The following is a 19886-nucleotide window of genomic DNA, read 5'->3' as shown; positions in this document are numbered from 1 at the left end:
CAGGTTGTTGGTTCGATGTTTGAATCAGACTCGAGTTCTGCCACTTAACACTGAATGCCTTCAGAATTCTGCAGAAAAAGTGGAACGGATTGTTTTATCACTACCTAAAAGAACAACATCAACAATGCCCAGCTATTGTTAAGTATAGAGATTTTGATTTTTTCCACAAAATTCCCATATCATTTAAATAAAATATTCATTATTTTATAATCTATTTATTGTTTTAGCTTTACGGTGTATACTATTATAAAACTATGTCTATTCAAAAAAGACACTAAGGCCTAAGCATCATCATCATAATTATGATAATTATGTTAACAAAAACCATTATTAAGTAATATATTCCATTTATGTAAGAATAATTCTATCCCCATATGACAAACAAAGAGCCAATATTACCTGAAACTGAAACTACAGTAATCACAATATTATTATAATTATAGTACTCGTGAAAAAATCCAATTAATTTTAATATCAATATTCATCGATCAATCAATACAACTCCACTCTACGCGACGAGAGGGAACTAACTTGTACTAACTGGCACGCCTAAAGTCCATAAAGTAAAAAACAACAACGTTCATACTCCATTGTCACTTTTAATGTCATGATGACAGTATCTCCTGTCTGTTTTCAATTTTGTTGAATGTTGTGACTTCTGCGTGGAATAGTCAACTGGCCTTGTGAATCTCAGGTATGAAATATTTGCTAAAATTTAATATATAACTTGTTTTCGACTCCATAAAAATTTCATCTTGTTACAGTAGACGACCTTTGGAAAAATAAAATAACATCACATCAGTTGTCTAGCTTTAAAATTTTATTTTAATTTGTTAATCTTCATATTTATTTCTTTTGGTATATTTCCTTTTAGTTTTGCTACTATAAGCACTAGTTATATTATGGTGTAATAGCTATAGTTGCGTTACTTTATATCATCCAGAAAAAATGTTCTTTCTTTGAAGTTTTCTAATCTTGTTTGGTTAAACCAAGTATGACGCATTTATGCTTTCATACTTTGATTTAAACTATATATCCTTAACAGTATAGTGACTCAACTAATAGTAAACGCATTATTAAAGGCATGTTGATATAAAATACAAATTTCCTGATCTATTTCCTACTCTATATTCCTTATAAGTACATATATTTGTCCTTATGTTTAGCATCAATAACAACTTTGTATATTTTAGGGGTATACTAAACTTAACTTTAAGCATTATGTTGCCTATTCCTATGATATTGTATAACATGTTTACCAAACTTAAATATAATAGGTACATAGTGATCTGACACTTGACCCATTGCATTGCAGAAAGAGGATCTTGAATTAGTGCCTTGGGTTTGGGACCCACAAGAGGCATGAATTGCTCCTTTAAATAAATAACACATGCTTGCTTCAACTGCCCAAGTTCCACCTTACCAAATCTCTAACCAAATTTCTTCTTCTCCTCAAAGTATATTCTAAATAAACTGATACTAAATTCTTACTTTAAGAAAAGAAACTTTTCTCTCATTGTAGAAAAGTTAATTGGTGTAAGTAGAAGTAAGAGCAAGAGATATAACAACAAGCATATCTTTCTTTAGAAAGCTCTTTCTTAAGCTTAAGAAGTTTACTGAACGATCACCCTGTCTCGAACTAGCACCAGTTTATTTAGAACATACTTTGAGAAGGAGACTTAGCTTTGCATGACCATATTATGTGGGCGGACCATCACATTGTTTGGTAAGGAACTAAAAGCAGTACTTGGGACTTGCAACCCTATGTAGGTTTGAGGAGTCTCCTTAAAATAAATCATGTATGCTCATGTCTTCTGTCTAAGCTCATCTCTGTACCTAATCAAATTCGAAATTATTTAGCTCTTGTGTTTAGGATTCTTTGCGTTCTGATCTCAAGGCAAAGCACGGAGTTGAGTACTGCCACTTAACACACAATGCCTCCCCATATATCGGCGGAAAGTGAGGAGTGGTGTGTCTTGATGTTAGTCTCCCTGTGTTCACTGTTACATGTGGGTTACAGCATGAAGCTGAAAAACAAAATAAGGGTTAAAAATATTTTGTACTATTTTAGCTTCTGTTTAATTACATAAACTGTATCTTATCACTTATTTTTAGAGATGACATAGGTAATTAATTTAAATTTATTTATATATTGTGGAATCCCAGGTGAGAATAGAACCCATAATTTTCAACAGTGCCATTATTGGCACAACAGTGCCAGTATCTATATCCCAACAGAACTATATCCCAATAAAATAAATTATAGTATAATGTTTATTACAAATTGTTAATAACTTTATCATAAAACCTACATATATGTAACTTCTATTGTACGGACGGTGTATTACCGGTCATAAAAATGTCTAGCATTGTGAGGGAATACTTCCTTTCGAGTACAGTTAAAACCCAGTGCCCCGATACAATTATGGCAAGTAGCCAGCGTCAGCTTGCTAATATAACGGCAGAATCAAATGGATATAAGTCACGTTTCGCCAAAAATATTCAAAATGTTTTACATATAAAATGATATCTCTGGTGTTACGGATGTTTTTACGCAATTTTTTTATTGATATCGTTATGACCCTATGAACAATAACTATGACTTATCTATGACCATTTTTAAAAGCGAATAAGAAACTAGGAGATATATGAATAAATTTGTTAACTCTAAACGGGACTGGTTGTGGGTTCGATTCCCACTCGAGGAAATGTAAAATTTAATATTTCTTAGCTGTGGTCGACACCATGAAGCGAAGCGAGGCGTTGAGTTCCTCCAGACTACACACAATGTCTCCAGAATCGGACGGGGAGGGAAGTGTCTTAACAATAGGTTCCCTTTGTCTCCCTGCTACATATAGATTAGATACAGCGTGAACCTGAAAAAAAATTATAAAGAAAATCTTTTTGTTTTGCGTTCCTTTGTTTTGAAATACATGTATGCGAGTGTTAATGTAAACTTATCATTTTATTTACATGGCATAACCTGTTTATACAATACATAGCAAAAACCACCAGTAATTAATAAGTTAGCTTTGTTTTCCAGAACTTATTACTTCTATAGAAATATTAGATTTATAATTTACGGAGTACAATTTTCGCATACTACCTACGCGCGCTTCTATGATTAGAATTCTATCAAAATAAATACCTACAGCTGTAATTACTATTCTACTACCAATAGCAAACTATTATAGGCCGTCATGGCGCACCGGTAGTGGGTTCGAATCCCACTCGAAAAATTCGGTGGGTAGTGGGGAACGGAGTGTCCTAAGATTAGGTTCCCTCTGCTTACCCTGTGGGATACAGTGTAAAGTTGTTTTACAGCAAACTAAATATGATGACTCAAATAATTTTCCTTGTTATTATAAACACCATGTAAGTAGATATATTAAATTCCTTGAAGATATTATTGGTTGTTTATATTTCACTACAACAATACAATATACAATGAAAATTAGAGTGGGAATCATGTAATAGTGACTTATATCTATATTTATTGATATGGATTTTCCATTTGATTTAGGTAGTGTAACCTCGCGTATTAAAGTTCCCCATGTATAGATATTTTAAAACTTATATAAATATTTTAATTCAGCAGCCAATTCCAATGATATTTCTAGTGACATTTTTTTTTAATTAGTTTATTTTAAAACTAGCTATCCACACATAGTTAAATATTTTATTGCTAAACCAACTAATACTTATTAAAGGAATGCTTTGTGACAATTTATTACTCGACGCCAGTTTGTTTAGATATAAATTTAGTTAGAAACTATACTATGAATGTAGTAGCATTGTTACAATTAAAGTCCGCGTTTGCCTCTAGAATGACCGTTCTCAAGGATGTTTACGTCATCATATGGTAAAATCTGAAATAACTTGTTATTATCATGCTATAGTTATCTTATTTTTTAATGAAGTATACTTATTAAGTAGAAATATATATACGGAGGTAGTTTTTAGAATTAAGAACGTATGTTTTATCAAAAAAGATTTTTTACCGTTAAAGTATATGTGCGACACACAATCACTACGACTTCCTATGCTAAATTCCTAAATATTATAAATGTAAAAGTTTTTAAGGATGGATTGATGATCTCCACTTTCGTTCAAAAACTACTGAACAAATTTAGATGCAACTTTATTGTAATTAAAATTCAATTCAAAAAATATAATTTCATATTTTTTTATCATTTGTCATTTAATTTCTTAACAAATGAGATTTATGTGACTAAAAACACGACAAGTTGAGAAAATTAGCAACCGAAATTAGGTTCCATCTGCCTACCCTTCTATGTGCGGGATACAGCATAACACTAAAAAAATAAAACAATAATATTTATTTATTATTTTCCTCGTACATTTATTATTGAGTAATCGCGTATACACGATATATATTGCAAACGATTAAAGGTACGCAAATATACGGGTCATTGACGCGACAAGAGGCACAGTGGAGGGAAATACGAGGGTGACAGACGGCCCGTTAACACGGCCGTTACAGCTCCAAGTGATATATGAGCTGCGAAGTGGCTCGCTGCCTGTCACTCCAGCTCCTGCCGCACCGCGCCGGCAAAAAGATAAAATGGAAAAAAAAAAGATAAAAAGGATTCCGAAATACGTTTCACAAGTGGTCTGCCGGAAATGGATAGAAATTTACCCAGTACGGCCTTTTTATGTCGGCCAATATATCCAACGGTATCGATATCCAATTTCTGTTCTATGACGTGTTATGTCCCTCGATCGTTTAATTTCTGCTATCCTGGCTCGTGTGGGATGAGGTCAATGGAATAGAGGAAATTTGGGGAAACGGTGCTATTCCGATATTATATTTGGAATTATGTATCCTACTATATATATAGGTATGCGCGATTATGGTAGCCTTCTGTGAAGATATTTTAATAATTATTTACACTGAATTTCCGTTATTTGGTATTATAAGTAAGTACCAAATAACCTTGGTTATTTCATAGTTATTTTAGGCTATCCAATGCATGTTTGTTGAAATGTATAGCTAAAACTGTTGCACCCGAAAGCTATAAACAATAAACTACTAATAACGATTTAGATAAAATGGCAGATCTATTTGTCACCCATTATTAGGTATACTTAACTATTAGTTATTAATTTGTAAGAATAAATAAATAAATTAGAAAAATCTTTACAATTCTCCTTAATCATAAAATCGAAGTTCACTAAAATTTAATATTCGAACTATCTTACAGTATACTAAAACAATGATGGATAACAAAAACATTTCATCTAAGAAAAATTTTATCTGAATTATAGAGAAAGAATAAATATTATATATAATTTGTCTTCGTAGCGTCACGTTACAGATGACGGCGAGGCGTGTACCAGCTTAAGTTGCCAAGATTTCAACGGTTGACGGACGTAAAACTTAATAGTTTGTGGGTTGCTGATATCTATAAAAATACTGCGGTATAATATATAATAATTTTTAGAGAATCTCCGTATTATTTTCATTAATTTATTTTTTATTATTGTAATAATAATATTTATGAACTATTTCCATTTTCGGTTTAATCCCAACTTCGGATATCAGCATCGATAATTCTCTTAATTTTTATTCTTATTGTATAGCTATAGGTAAATATTACGTGAAAATCCGAAAATTATTTACAATGTTTCCTACTATTATCATTTATACTAAAAATAGCGTGACAAAACCACAGCAAGTCTTTTATTTACTGTGACCTCAACTCCAGCCAGCCAAGCCTTATAACTGCGCCCATTGATTTAGGTACGGTAGTTCTCAGTTGTTTTATATTGTTTTCTTATTGATTTTCTTTTATAACAAATGTATTTCGAGCAAATGGGAAATACTTACTGAAATTCAGATATAATTTTGTAATATTAGGTTTAGTTTTTCATTAATTGAGGCAACCACAGCTCAGTGAAACAGCGCTTGATAAGAATGGTTGTGGGTTCGACCTTCACTCGGGGAAATCAGTTATTTCTCTTTTCAACCTTTAATAATACAAAACACGGCGTTGATTTCAGCCACTCAAAGCGTAATATCTCGAACGAAAGTGGGAAACGAAGTGTCTAGACACTAAGTCCTCTCTGCCTACACAACTATTCGGAAAAAGATTTTTTTTTTATGTTATGTATCGCTTTTTAATTTAATTGGATGTATTCGAAATAAATAAAGTTATAGTAGACTGTCGATATAGCTAGAATATTACAGTTTTACAATCTATATACGGTCGCTTTTATTATATTTTATATAAGTATATATTTCCAATATGGGTAAAGGCGAACGAGGCAAGAGACCTCGATTAACCTAAAATATAAAATATATATTTCATATGATAAGAGCACTTTTATACTAATTTAGAAATGTATTTTTTCTTGACGCAATGCGGTGCGGATAAAAGTTTTGGATATTTAGAAATTGTTCACACATGTATTTATTTATTGGATTTTTAGTATGTTATATAAATGACTGGTTTTACTAGCGACTTTTCTTAGGTAGTTTTCTCGCTTTCTCTAAATAATACATCCAAAATATATTTTTTTTAAATTGGAACCAGTAATTTCTGAGATTAGTGCGTTCAAACAAGCAAATTCTTCAGCTTTGTATAGTTTAATTTATATTAACTCTGTATTATAGAGGAAATTACTAAGTATATTTATTAACTAAATTAACCAAAATCTGGTTTTGTGGCGCTATCGCTATACTTCTCGATTATTCAGGTTGATAATCATTATTCGGCTTATATACGATAAAGCGAGTGGCAATTTGTATTTCGTACATTATGCAAATTAAAATGAAAATCTTGTATTTTTCATTATTTTTCTATAATCAAAAATAAAAGTGAGAACCCAGTGTTAAGACAATCCGTTCCCCACTTTCTGCCGAGTTTTGGAGGCATTGCGTGTTGAGGGACAGAACTCAACGCCGCACCTTTGCCTCGACACCAGAGCGAAGAAATGAAAATATAAACGTAAATAAATATTTCACTTCCTCGAGTTGGGATCGAACCCACGCCGCGTTACAGTCACACCCTTGTGCCGCTGCGCCATGACGGCCGCAAATTTTTCTATAATATTTATAACAAACCTGTTTCTTTTAATACATTAAAACATAAAGTATGGTAAATATGTTAAGATTTTATATTTATATGTTACATAACGTACATTCTTACACAAATATACATATAATTATTACCATCACGCCAGGTGTACGAGGCTATTATATCATTTGTAACTATACATACATAATTATTCCTATCAAGATACCACCTCTTTTGCACTCGGATATTAAATAATTTTCAACCAGCAACCCGCTCGCGGCTTCGCCTGCTTGTACTACGCAATCTTTTATTCTCTTATCTGTATTATTTTCGTGATTTCATATTATTATGATTTTAAAGACCATATTCATACATTCATAGAATATTATTGTAATATAAATAAAACAAACACATAATGTTAAGGGATGGTTGCCCAAATACAACAATGAAAACTACGTTTAAACCGATTATGCCTTTTCTGAGATTAGCGTGAAAAAACGCACAGACAGAAAAAAAATCATAGTTTTGGGTTCTATTACATTAATAAATGTCCTCAATAATTTCTCATCTACCATGAACAAACAGCGATCTATTACATTTTTTTTTAATAAATAAAACTATACAACTAACATAAAAGACAACTTAAAAGACTTTTACTTCTTGTTAATTGAATCTCATATATTTTACTTATTTCATATCTATGGTAGGTGTTAATATCACAAAAATCTATATCAAATATACCCCCAAAAGCCCAAACCCCAAAAAGGCACAACACACCCTGATTAGTGTAAAATAGGTACGTCAGAATTCAATAAAGGCAACTTGCGCCATAATCCACAAAACGTTTACTGAAGCAGTAGTTGGTAACGAGGTTATATGGAACAGTTTTGGTAGGAAATTGCCCTGGGAACGTTGCTAGGTGTCATAAAGTTTGAGCTGAGATGGACGCGTGCAGAGTCGGCACACCTGCACGTGCTGACCGTTTATACAGTCTGTTGTGCTTCGTACAACTTCACACTATTGTTGCATACAAGTTTATATGTGGACGTATAACAATGCAATCGTAGTGCTGATAGTTGGTGAGCGACAGGTATTCCTAGTTTCGGTCTGGCATCTGTTTGTTCTGACAATCAATCTTAGCTGGTTTCTAGGTTCTAGGTTGGTGTATATAGTGAGTACGTTTTGTATTCTGTCTGTCGTTTCTCAGGAACTTTATGTAAAGAAATATATATGGGAAGTAACAAATTTAGTTAAGTTAAAGCGCAATTGCAACTGCAACGCGATCCGCATACTGTAAAGTGGAACTAAACGCAGTATTTTATTTGAACCAGACCAGTGGGGAGAACGTATATAGAAAGAATGTATATGTAATACATTTTTTTTTTTATTAGATGAACTATTATTATATGAAAATAGTGTACGTACCAAAATAGGTGCGAGGTTGATTTAAAAATCTTTACTAAATATGAAATAATATTATAGTTTTTCCCAAAAAAAATAAAATCCTGCTTGGAGTAGCATCCTATGTTAGCGTTTCGAGGATACTTTACGAAAAAAAATAAAGTGTTACTTACGTCTATACCAATGTGTATATTTACAAATTTGTTTTATTTTTCAGGTTAAGTATGGACTGGAGGACAGCTTTAGTGGTGCTCGCGTTGCTGTTTTATGTTGACGGCTTCTCGAGTAAGTTTATTTTATATTTTGTATTCTACGTAAGTTCCGAATTTTTACGACAACGTTGATTAAAATTTGTTTGAGAATAATATTAAAACCTTCTTTTATAAATAATAATTGATGTAAGCCTATGCCTTTTTTTTTACGTCTTTACAAAGATAAGACAGACAGTTGTAGACTATTAGATTCACGTGTTTATTACTGGTTCTCAGCTCTGAGATCGATCTTGATATGCCGTTCCCATTCATAGATAGGTATGTGATATTATTAATGAAAACGGTATTTCAAGATTAATCTCAGACTTGAGTGTGGTTTATAAATACGGGCTTTAATGTATATGTATGTATACTAAATATTATTTAAATTTGCTATTATTTTATCTTTAAAATTTAGTGATAACAATTGCTTCAAAATGTCAAATACTAATTCCTCATCTTTTGTATATCTAAAACATACGGCCCCATGCATTTACTTCTTAATTAATTATTTGTTTTAATTAAAGCAGTTTTCGTCGTCATCTCTCTACTCTATTACTAAATATATTTTCGGTTATTAAATATATTTTTACGGGGAGAAACAACAACATATGAAATAATATTTCGTAATGTCTGTTACTTTTGTGTACCAGTATTAAAAGTACCACCATTAAAAGTGCAGCTCTGAGTTCCTCTATAGAAGACAGTAAATTGACAACAGCTTTTAGTATCCAGATACTTTCCGATTGTACATAAACAAAATGTTTATTTTCAAAGTTTAAATCCTATATATATGCTTGTGTATTGAGGCATTCGTGGCACAGTGCCACAAGCGAATGTCGACTGGGAGAATTGTGGGTTCAATTCTCATTCGGAGTGATGAATTATTATTTATTAATGTTTGAATTTTTTCGCTCTGTTACCTTAAGGTGGGAAACGGAATGTCTTAACACAAGGTTCCCTCTGCCTACCCATATACCATGCCTGCCTGCCATATGCGGGATACAGCGCAAAGCTGAAAAAAATATTTTTATATAGCTATACTATATTCGCAACACCAAGACGTGCATTGTACTCGAATAGGATGCGAATAAAATATTTCCTGTTATTTCCTACCTTATATTACGACGTAATTTGTCTCGCTCGTGACCTCTGGCTCGACCTTCGGGCTTTAACAGAACACGCCTTATCAATCATAATAATAAATAATATTTGATTATATTCCCTTGGAAATTCCTATGATACAGTAAAGTATTAAGAAATCACAAATGTATTTATTTATAATTAATATAAATAAACAAATAAATACTTGGAGATAGTTCGTTCCTTCATTTTTCTAAATATTTAAATGTATTCTTAACTTATTCTTAACTTAACTTAAATATTTAAGTGCATTTATGAGGCCAGTCGTGGCGCAAAGGTAGTAAGGTTTGTGGGTTCGATTTCCGCTCGAGGAAATTAATTATTTTCAAATCGCAGCGTTGAGTTCACTCAACACCATAATATTCCAGTTTTCGGCGGAAAGTCAGAAACAGTGTCTTAACACCAGGTTCCCTTTGCCTTTCCTGCTATGTGCGGGATACAGCGTGAAGCTAAAAAAAATCATATATCAACATTCTTGATAAAAACGCAGGAGATCCATACAAATTAAAGTAAGATATCTGTAAATACAAGAAACACTAGATTCCATTGTACACTCGAGCACGTTCAGTTTTTCATAAAATACGTCGAATCCATTACCTAATGCTGTCCCAAACCCATCAGGCTCCCCCCATTGCCAGCTCCATAATAGTAACAAAACAATGAGTTATGACACTATGAGTCGACCATACGAAGGTTTTATATACTTTTATATACTTTTATTACCTCTAAATTCGCACTTACCTTACTTTAAGTCGCAAATATTTCGCACGTCGCCTTTTCTGCATTTACCTTAAAATCTTTTCATGAGCGAAGTTACTTACCTTTTATTGTTAGAAATTTTACTGTTTATGGTATTTTTATGTTTGATGATAAATCTTTGTATAAATTGTATATAGTGTATAGGTAATTTGCTAAAAAACTTCAATAGTACCTAAAGCTTCAAAAGCTTCAAAAGTAGGTACCTAATAAAAGTCATATGTACATATTTATTTCAAAGTAAAGTAAAAAATTTTTGAACAAAAAGAATTTACATAATTAATTTCTATATATTTAAATGTACCTATCGTGTACCAATATTGCCTCTTACTAAACTCACATGAATCATACATAACTCCCCCAACTTCTCTTTGAAACTCAATATACCGTCAAAAAACAAGGTACGTAATAAATTGATAACTTTCGAACCCGTGTAAAAATACCCGCAAGATATAGGGAAGTATAGGGAAGGGTGAAGAAAAACAATTCAGTGGCAAAAACTTATCCGCTTCGGTTGACATTACGTGTGATATTGACTCTCGAGAGCGTCGGGAACCCAATCTAAGTATATAATCTTGTATATGCAAATGACCTTTTTCCTTTTACAGCCAAATTCCTTACCAGGTCACGCCTTGTGGGTTGTAAAAAACCGGTCCGGTGAGAGTTGGGCTCGTGGAAAGTGTTCCGTGTTGTCTACGACTTCCTTCAATTTTATGAATATGATTTTTTTGTAGAAATTGAATTAAATTATTAACAAAATTGATTTAATTGAATTATCAAAAAAATATTATTATTATTTTTTATTTTGCAAGTTACTTCTTATGCATAAAAATATCCCGAGGTTGTGTAGTTATGTTTCTGCCCTTCCTCTACAGAACCCTGACGAGGGCGTCAAGAAAACAATGAAATAAAATATATTCATGAAAAATTCCTGTCTTGAATTACTTAAATTTCTGTAGTTTCCTTGTAATATGTTATATTACATTACAGTGCCGTACTCGTGTCACAACCGTGCTGCTTTATACATTGCACATATTATGGCATTGTTTTATTAAGTAGCCCTTCAAAAATATTATCAATTGTAATAACTTTGTAGTTTCTCGCTGTATCCCGCTGTATATCAAGGTAGGCAGAGGGAACCTGACACTCGACTCTGTTCCCTACTTTTCGCTTCTCGAGGTATTGCGTGTTGAGTGGCGAAACTTATCGTCGTGCTTTTGCCTCGTTACATGAGAAATATTTGATTCCCCCAAGTGATAACCGAAATCAGAACTGTCACATTGACAGTCGCAATGTACTAACTATTTATAATAGCAATGAAACTTAATTTCACGAAAAATATTTTTACAGAATATGGAAGGACGTGTAAAGACATAGGATGTCTTAACAGCGAAGTGTGCGTGCTAGCTGAAGATCCCTGCAGTTTTGGTAGGACGTCTGACTGTGGGACCTATCCCACATGCAAGAAGAAGTCGCAAGTTGAAGGTATTGTAATTAGTTTCAAATTAACCACAACTTTCTATCAATAAGTTATAATAAAACTTTTAAATAAGTTATTCTTTAATTGGTTGATTATTGAATGCTCTCTGAAAAATATATTATTTTTTTCAGGTTCCCACTCGGAACCAGCGAAGCCATCTGTTCCCAAACCACAAAGTCCCACACGAGACTTTGATTCTGCTCCCAACTATCCTGCCCCGGCCCCACCACCCAATACTCATAGTGGATCTCCTTACGATAATACTAATTTCGGAGGCGGATCACCTTATGGCGGTGGTTCCTCTCATGGGGGCTCTCCCTACGGTGGAAGTTCAAACCATGGGGGTTCCCCGTACGGTGGATCACCTTATGGGGGCAGTTCATCTAATGGTGGCTCACCATACGGTGGATCACCCTATGGGGGCAATTCTTACAATGGCGGCGGCTCGCCATATGGCGGTTCTCCATACGGAGGTAGCTCCTCTAATGGGGGCTCTCCTTATGGTGGTACTTCCCCTTACGGTGGCTCTTCGAACAGAGGAGGTAGTTCACCCTATGGTGGCTCAAGCTCCGGTGGCAGTGGAAACGGAAAAAGCCCATTAGATAGCATATTCAACACATTAAACAATTTCGCCAACGGTCAACCCGGACAAGGAGGTCAAAGTGGACAGGGATCCAATGGCTTATCGAATATATTCGGTAATATTCTCGGGAATTTGTCCAAAAGCGGCGGTCTGAATAGTTTCTTGAACACCAGACCCATTATGGAGAATCCAAATTACTCGTCGTACGCTTCTAATTCAAGAGCTGATGTTAGATCTTCCCAGTCTAACCCTAAACCAAGCAATTATCATAACGGAGCTACCTCAAGGAAGCCCTATGGCTGGAACTTTAGGTAAATAGACACCTAGAAGCAGACACTGTTTATTGCCTTGCATGTATATTTTTTCCAAAATGCACTATTAAGCAAAATAATATCTAAATGTAACAATTTTCTTTTGGTTAAGGCCTTGCTATTTTTGTTTTTAATTTTATATAATGCTATTTTTAAGTTAATATTCCTTTGCTTACTAATAAAATACTCATGTTAAATGATTCAAAATGACGCCAGTGATAATTCTATTTTCCCAAACTGTGTATACTTACTAAAATTAATTTTATTCAAGTAAGATACACAATCTCAAAAGTTATACGCCATCTTGGATCGTTATTTTGAAAAAGCCCAGAGGCTTTTATAAAAAATACTAAACCTTGGTTGAATGGTACTATACAGATATATTTTTTAAGCATATAATCTATATTATTACTTTTAAGTTGCTATGATATTGTACTATGTAGCAATACTCATTTTTAAATACTTAGCTAAGTGTAGATCTGAATCTCCTTTACATTAATAATAGCATGTAAATCATACACATTGTATAAAATCATTTTAATCTTCCTTTCTTTCTGTCATTCAATGTATAAAAAACAATATGACGTTAAGAATACCAAATACTATGTTTAATTTAGATTTCTTTTCTTACTATTAAAGTCACGCTTATATTTGCAATTTTTTTCTTTTTAATTTTGCACAAGTTGTAGTAAAGAACAATAAATATGCTATAAAGTCATTATAGTAATTATATAAAAAACATATGTGACATAACCAATATTTTTAATATTATTTATTTAAAAATTGTCTTCAAGTAGCTTTATTTGTTGATTATATTTTTGTGTACTGCTTTAGCTTTGCCCACAATTAAAATATTTTTTGTCAAAAAGTTTAGTGTTCAAAAAATTATAGGAGTACTTTTTTAAACTGAAAAAAAAAATGTATAAACTGTATAGATTATGTTATAGCCCATATATGTTTTTTATTCCAGTGTGACAGTGACATTGACGTACCTGATACAACTGTACATCCGGACCGTGATACTAAACTAATTTATAAGTAAATATATTAATTATAATAATTATGCTTTAACACAAATATCTTTATAAAAGTTGTTGATATATATGTATATTTATTATTACAATAAAATATTTTATTTAATATATTGTAATTTTTTTTAACTTGTAGTCGGCGCAACAGACAACAGGCGTAAGACAAACTTGCGTATATAATATTTGATTAAAATCCTTAAGTCAAATAGCGTATCTCCAAAATCATTAACATATTTCGCCTCCTATTCCATTCCTAGCATAAAAATTTTTAAACTAACTTGACCAATATTGACTCACTACAGGGATACTAAATGAACAAAAATAATTCTTGGTAATACCATCTTACTAATATTATAAATGTGAATGTAAGTTTGTTTACGCTTTCACGCAAAAACTACTCAATCGATTATCATCGAATTTTGTACACATATTCTTAGATGTATTAAAAAGGACACAGGATATTTTTTGTTTTATAAACAATATTTTTTTAACAAAATTTTCATTTGGTTATAATATAAAAATAAGTTTAAGCAAGTCCCTAATAATAGATAAAAAAAGCAGTCTCAGGAAATGAAACGAAAACATTTTACTAATTATTATATTAATTCAGATCCCAAAAAACATATTTTAAAAAATATAAACTTTATACATGTAAATTAAAATACAACAAAATGCAAATGTTTACGTATAAATTGATTATTGACTATAAATATAACAGTGGCAGTACCCAGTTTTTTTTTCTTGAAAAAAATTAAAGCTACATAAAAATTAAAGTAAAAAGCATGTTAAAGTAATTTTTCAAATAATATTCTTTCCCACCAGTAGGAATCGAACCTACAACCGTCGCGTTTACAGTCAGACGTTGCTTTGATGCGCCACGATGACCTCAACCAGATATTGAAAAACATAGGACCAAACTCAACCAACTCAAGTCTCAACCCATATTATCTGTATATTTATATTCTCTATCCCATTAAAATTTACATATTATTATAAATGCTTAAGTTATAATTATTTAAAATTGACATTGTTTAATTTGCAATTTAAATTATGTATTTTATGTAATATCCATCACAATTTAATTAGGTACTTTTATAAATAACGATTTAAAAAAACTTTGTTTCTTTTAAAGAACTTTTTTTCTTAAATATTTTGACATCTGCAAAATCTATTGCACTTTTCCCAATCATTATTGAAAATATTAAGATAAATTTCATTTTAATTCTGTCTATATAAGATGTAAAATTGCCTAAGTTACAACTATAGTTTAAAGTTTTTATATACCTATATACATAAAACAGTAAAGATTAGGGTTCTATACCTTAAAGAAATAAAACCGTTTTGATATTGATTTTGTTGTCTGTCTGTCTGTCAAGACAATATTTTACATCTAAAAACCGAAGTTTAGAGAAGAATATAGCTAAGTTAGTAATAGCAACATGTGACTTAACATTACCGTCATACAATATTTATTTTCAAAAAAATAAAACAAATTTACCTATTCCAAATATTCTAACATTTTAAAACTACTGCAACTAACCAAAATAAAATTCGATCCGTAATTTATTATGAATCAAACTACCCATAATATAAAAAAAATACATTGTATGTACTATAATAATTAATTCATAATTTAATACTAACTAATATTGTCAGTATTAATCCCTTAGAAATAAATGAGCATAGATTTCAATAACAATTTAAATAAAAAATATAATCATTTTAATTCTTGCTTTTTCTCTTCTTTCACTTTCTTAGGTCTTATTGCTCTGTGCAATTGATTTAAAATTAAACCAATTATTAAGAAAATTAACCAAACTCCATACCAATAGTGGTATACAGAAGAATAATATATCCAAATTCTATCAAACGTTAGTAAGAGGAAGGCGGCGGCTTGGTACGACTCAGAGTGCGATCTTAGGAACCACATGATGAAGCCTAGTATTTTCTTTTTCTGAAAAAGAATGGTATTACATTTAATAAATGCTGAAACAAATAAATATTTTTGATATTGTTTATTGTTGAGTAATGAATTAGTTTCAAGACGAAATCTTAACTCTGCGATACACCGTCTGTAAACGCGACAGACGGTGTCGACGGGGTTGTAGGTTCAATTCCGTCTCGGGAGAATGAATTTTCTTTATTTTTATTTTCTTGCTGCGTTGAGTTTCGCCGTGAGGTATGGAATGTTTTAACACTAAGTTTCCCTTGTCAAAATATTTGTGACTAAAAAAGATAAACTCTTTAGCCACTTAAAGCATGGACACTTTCACAAAACAAATTAATGTTTTATGGAACTCAAATTTTCCAATTTAGTTTTTATTTTGCAAATGGCTTACAAAAGAAATAGCGCATATGAAACAACTTATAAAAGCCAATTTGTTCTCATAATATAATATGTATTATTGTTATAAATTACTCATATGTTATTCAAAGAAGAAGTTAACTATTTAAACTAATTCATAAATAAAACTTCTTACCATGCCAGTGGCATCTTTATAATATAACTTATAGTAAATATCTTCAGCCATTAAATAGAATGGGCAGAAATAAATGCAAAAGAAATATCCAGCGTGGAACCCGTGCCATATCACTGACACAAAAAGTGCTGCGTGAATTCTGAAAATACAAGACATCTATGTTGTGTTGTGTTGTTGTACTATGTACATTAATAAAGAAGAAAAAAAAATTTGTGCAATACATCGTGAAGCTGATTGTTTGATTAGAAAATGAAAATACAAATGGTACCTTGGTACAAATGGTACAATTACATAATTTAATACAATTTAATACAAATGGTAATGGTAATTTATATAAAATATTTTAATTTTGCAATTTGAACTTACTTCAAAACTTTGACAGGGAATCTTTTATACACAACCATTGCCACCCAATACTGAACTGCTTTATTCCATACTTTCATGGAATCTCGTAAAGTGACAACAGTCTCACATCCCCATACATCCATTGATTCTACTGTGTGGAAGTCATATTCGGCTAATTTGGCTTCTTCTTCAGACCTGAAAATATATTGCAATAGCCTTTTATTTACGAGCATACAGTTCGTGAGTGAGGTAGTCAAAGATAATTTAGTTAAGACACCTTGTTCTCAGCTCCCTTCCCAAATTCGAGACATAATATGGATGAATAATACAAATGGAGATTCATCAGAATCATTCCGCTAAGCAGAAATCGAACCCACAATTATCCCGCTTATACCCAGACACATCCACTGCGCCAAGATGGCGTCAAAATAAATTATTTTAACTATTACATTTTATTATTGTAAATAGTAAAAATTACGTAATATATTCTACTGTTTACAATCACTTAATGTATTATACTGTTTACATTTGCTTAGTTAAATAGTAAGTACAACATGTACATGCTATATTTCAGAGTTAGAGCTTGTTTTTATTTTTTTACAATCTCTCATAAACACGATACTAATAAAAGGAACAAGCTTGTGCTAGGACAGCCTCAAATATTTATGGTCTAGATACTGATAAAAAGAAACATACATTTCCTTCAATTTCAAGTAACCAACAGTGGGTCCGTGGCCAGTTCTGTTCCTACCCTGTACCGGATAAGCTCCAAGGCCGGCTGAAGTGCAAACACTCTCAGCTAACGTCATACCAGAGTATATGCGTTGCCTGAACGCGGCAAACAACATCCAGGGATACAGCATTCTGTATACGAAGTGCCTGTTGTTATGGCCTTCTGTTAAGATGTACTGAAAAATTATGCGATCATTATACTTTTTAGACGAATTTTTATTTTTTTAAGTTCTATGTTGTATCCCGCATACAGCATGACAGACTGAAAGAACCTAATGTTAAGATATTTTGTGGTCCATTTTCTGTCGAATTCTAAAGGCGCCATTTCCTAGATTTATTGTTTTTAGGTTCAGGTTGTATGCTGCAAGTAGCAGGGTAGACAGTGAAACTTATTGTTAGAGCACTCTGTTGCCCATGCACCATTCATTCTTTTTTCGAGATATTGTTTGTGGAGTAGCGGATCTCTGCTACTGTGATCTTATTACCAGAGCAAGGAAATGAAAATAATATATTGCTCCAAATGGGAATCAAACCCACGACCAGCACATTTTCAATGAGATGCTACAAAAATTTTAATTTAAATGGATGAACCTTAGATTTACTAAAGATTAAAATTATACTTACATCTAAAGGCCATAAGTTGGAGAAGGCCAAATATAAAGATATATACAGTGGTACAATTTTGAGAGTATTTATAGTGAAACCAAAGCAGTCCACATATTTACTATAGGGCAAATGGAAGTAGTCATCAAATGTTCTGTATCTGTAATACGGACCTGTAAACAGCATTATGTTACATGTAAATTAAGTTATACTTTTTTAGTTTTACACTTTACCCTGCAAATAGCAGGGTAATTGAAGAATTAGTAGTTTTATGATTCGAATCTGCATTTTGTCAATACAAGCAGGTATATAAATATGATTTGTTCCCCCAAATGGGCATAGAATCCACAACTACAGTTCTTTATATTAATAGTACCACTCACATGTCTTGTAAATTGGAGAAGTGTATATTTATTTTAGTCAGGTAAAATAATAAAACCAAAATGGAAATACACAATGCCCGTAAGGCTAAAAAAGAGTAACAAATGAAGAGAATTAAACAACTAAATAACCATATCCAAAACTTACAATACCTGTCAATAATCCAATATAATTAAATGAGTAATGAAAGAGATCAATAAAATCAGGGTTAATCAGTTCTAAGAAATCATCATCTCTATCTTTTAGTGGCTTTACTTCTTGATCTTCCTTGCCTTCTTTTTTCTTTCTTTCAGCAACAGCTAGCCAAGAGCCATTCATTTCGAATGCTACTCCTACAACTCTTAGCACCAATATCATTTCTATCAGATTAGTTTGGCCCGAGGAAGGAGAGAAGCCAAATTTATCAGCAAGACGGAAGAAGAACAAATATCCAAACATAAAAAAGAATGTTATGACATGACAGTATCTGAAAAATTATACATTTAATTAAATATTTTAAATACATGTTATCACATTAAATAAATGAAATGAGATAAAGTATGGTCGTCATTAATATATGTAAATGAGTACGAAATAATGCCGACCTTAAAGTCTCAATGGTAATAGATTATTTCGTAACTATAATTCATGCTTACTTGATTGTGAATACTTTTATGGCAACAATTCCAAGTAAAGCTGATAATATAGGATGAACAGCACTGTATCCTGAGACTATTACTATTAATATTAAGCCTAAAATTGAACCACCCCATTTTTTCGCCTCTATTGTCTTTAATTTTCTATAATATGAACCAATAAAAACACTAAATAAAAGTAGTGATAAATATATGATATCATTAAAATTTTTTGTTATGAAAGACAGCATTTTGATTTAATTTCAGCTGGGTCATCAAACAAGAATTTTCACACGAATACCAATTTATTCATAAACTGTTTAACTCTACATTTAATGATACGAATAAATATTGAATACACAAGAAACGAGATCGGTACACAACACACATGACAATTGACATGACAACACAACTGACATATGTATATTGTACATGACGTTTGTTATGCCTTTTAACTTATGAATTTTAGGCGTGTAGAAAAAACTGTACTTTTTCCTAACCTGTACTGCCCCATTGTTGGACAAAGGCCTCTTCATTTCTTCCACTCTTATTTATTTTGTGCTATTGAACACTAGTCAGGCTTGTAATAGTCCAGCTCATATTGCCATCTCCGGTTCGGTCTACCAATTCGCCTATTAGAGTTTGAAATCTAGCTGGTAGAACATTTCACCCGTGACTCGTTAGGCTTGCAACAGATGTGTCCGGTCCAGTCATTTTCATATTCCGGGGGTATTC

The 19886-nt window shown here is 32.0% G+C and overlaps 2 protein-coding genes across 3 annotated transcripts; one reads left to right on the top strand and one right to left on the bottom strand.

Moving 5' to 3' along the window:
- The first annotated feature begins 550 nt into the window (after positions 1-550).
- LOC146531364 (uncharacterized) lies at positions 551-14107 on the top strand. Of its 2 annotated transcripts, none has more exons than XM_085198702.1 (5): positions 551-694; positions 8659-8726; positions 11942-12076; positions 12203-12965; positions 13936-14107. In XM_085198702.1, the coding sequence occupies exons 2-5, from the start codon at positions 8666-8668 to the stop codon at positions 13994-13996; spliced, it is 1020 nt and encodes a 339-aa protein (XP_085054828.1). In that variant the 5' UTR covers positions 551-694; positions 8659-8665; the 3' UTR covers positions 13997-14107. The 2 variants fall into 2 exon arrangements, with proteins under 2 accessions (XP_085054828.1, XP_085054829.1); XM_085198703.1 differs by lacking the exon at positions 551-694 and adding an exon at positions 8166-8211.
- Positions 14108-14580: 473 nt separating this feature from the next.
- On the bottom strand, positions 14581-19546 carry LOC146531363 (membrane-bound acylglycerophosphatidylinositol O-acyltransferase frj-like). Its single transcript, XM_085198701.1, has 7 exons — positions 19173-19546; positions 18690-19003; positions 18178-18329; positions 17518-17729; positions 16843-17016; positions 16477-16615; positions 14581-15950 (listed from the first exon to the last, which is right to left on the bottom strand). The coding sequence occupies exons 1-7, from the start codon at positions 19400-19402 to the stop codon at positions 15714-15716; spliced, it is 1458 nt and encodes a 485-aa protein (XP_085054827.1). The 5' UTR covers positions 19403-19546; the 3' UTR covers positions 14581-15713.
- Positions 19547-19886: the final 340 nt, after the last annotated feature.

The sequence above is a fragment of the Heliconius melpomene genome, chromosome 15 (assembly GCF_056956725.1).
Source record: "Heliconius melpomene rosina isolate 202511_hmr_F chromosome 15, ASM5695672v1, whole genome shotgun sequence".
Classification (NCBI taxonomy): domain Eukaryota; kingdom Metazoa; phylum Arthropoda; class Insecta; order Lepidoptera; family Nymphalidae; genus Heliconius; species Heliconius melpomene.
Note: the sequence above shows the minus strand (reverse complement) of the source record. Positions and strands in the feature narration are given on the sequence as shown.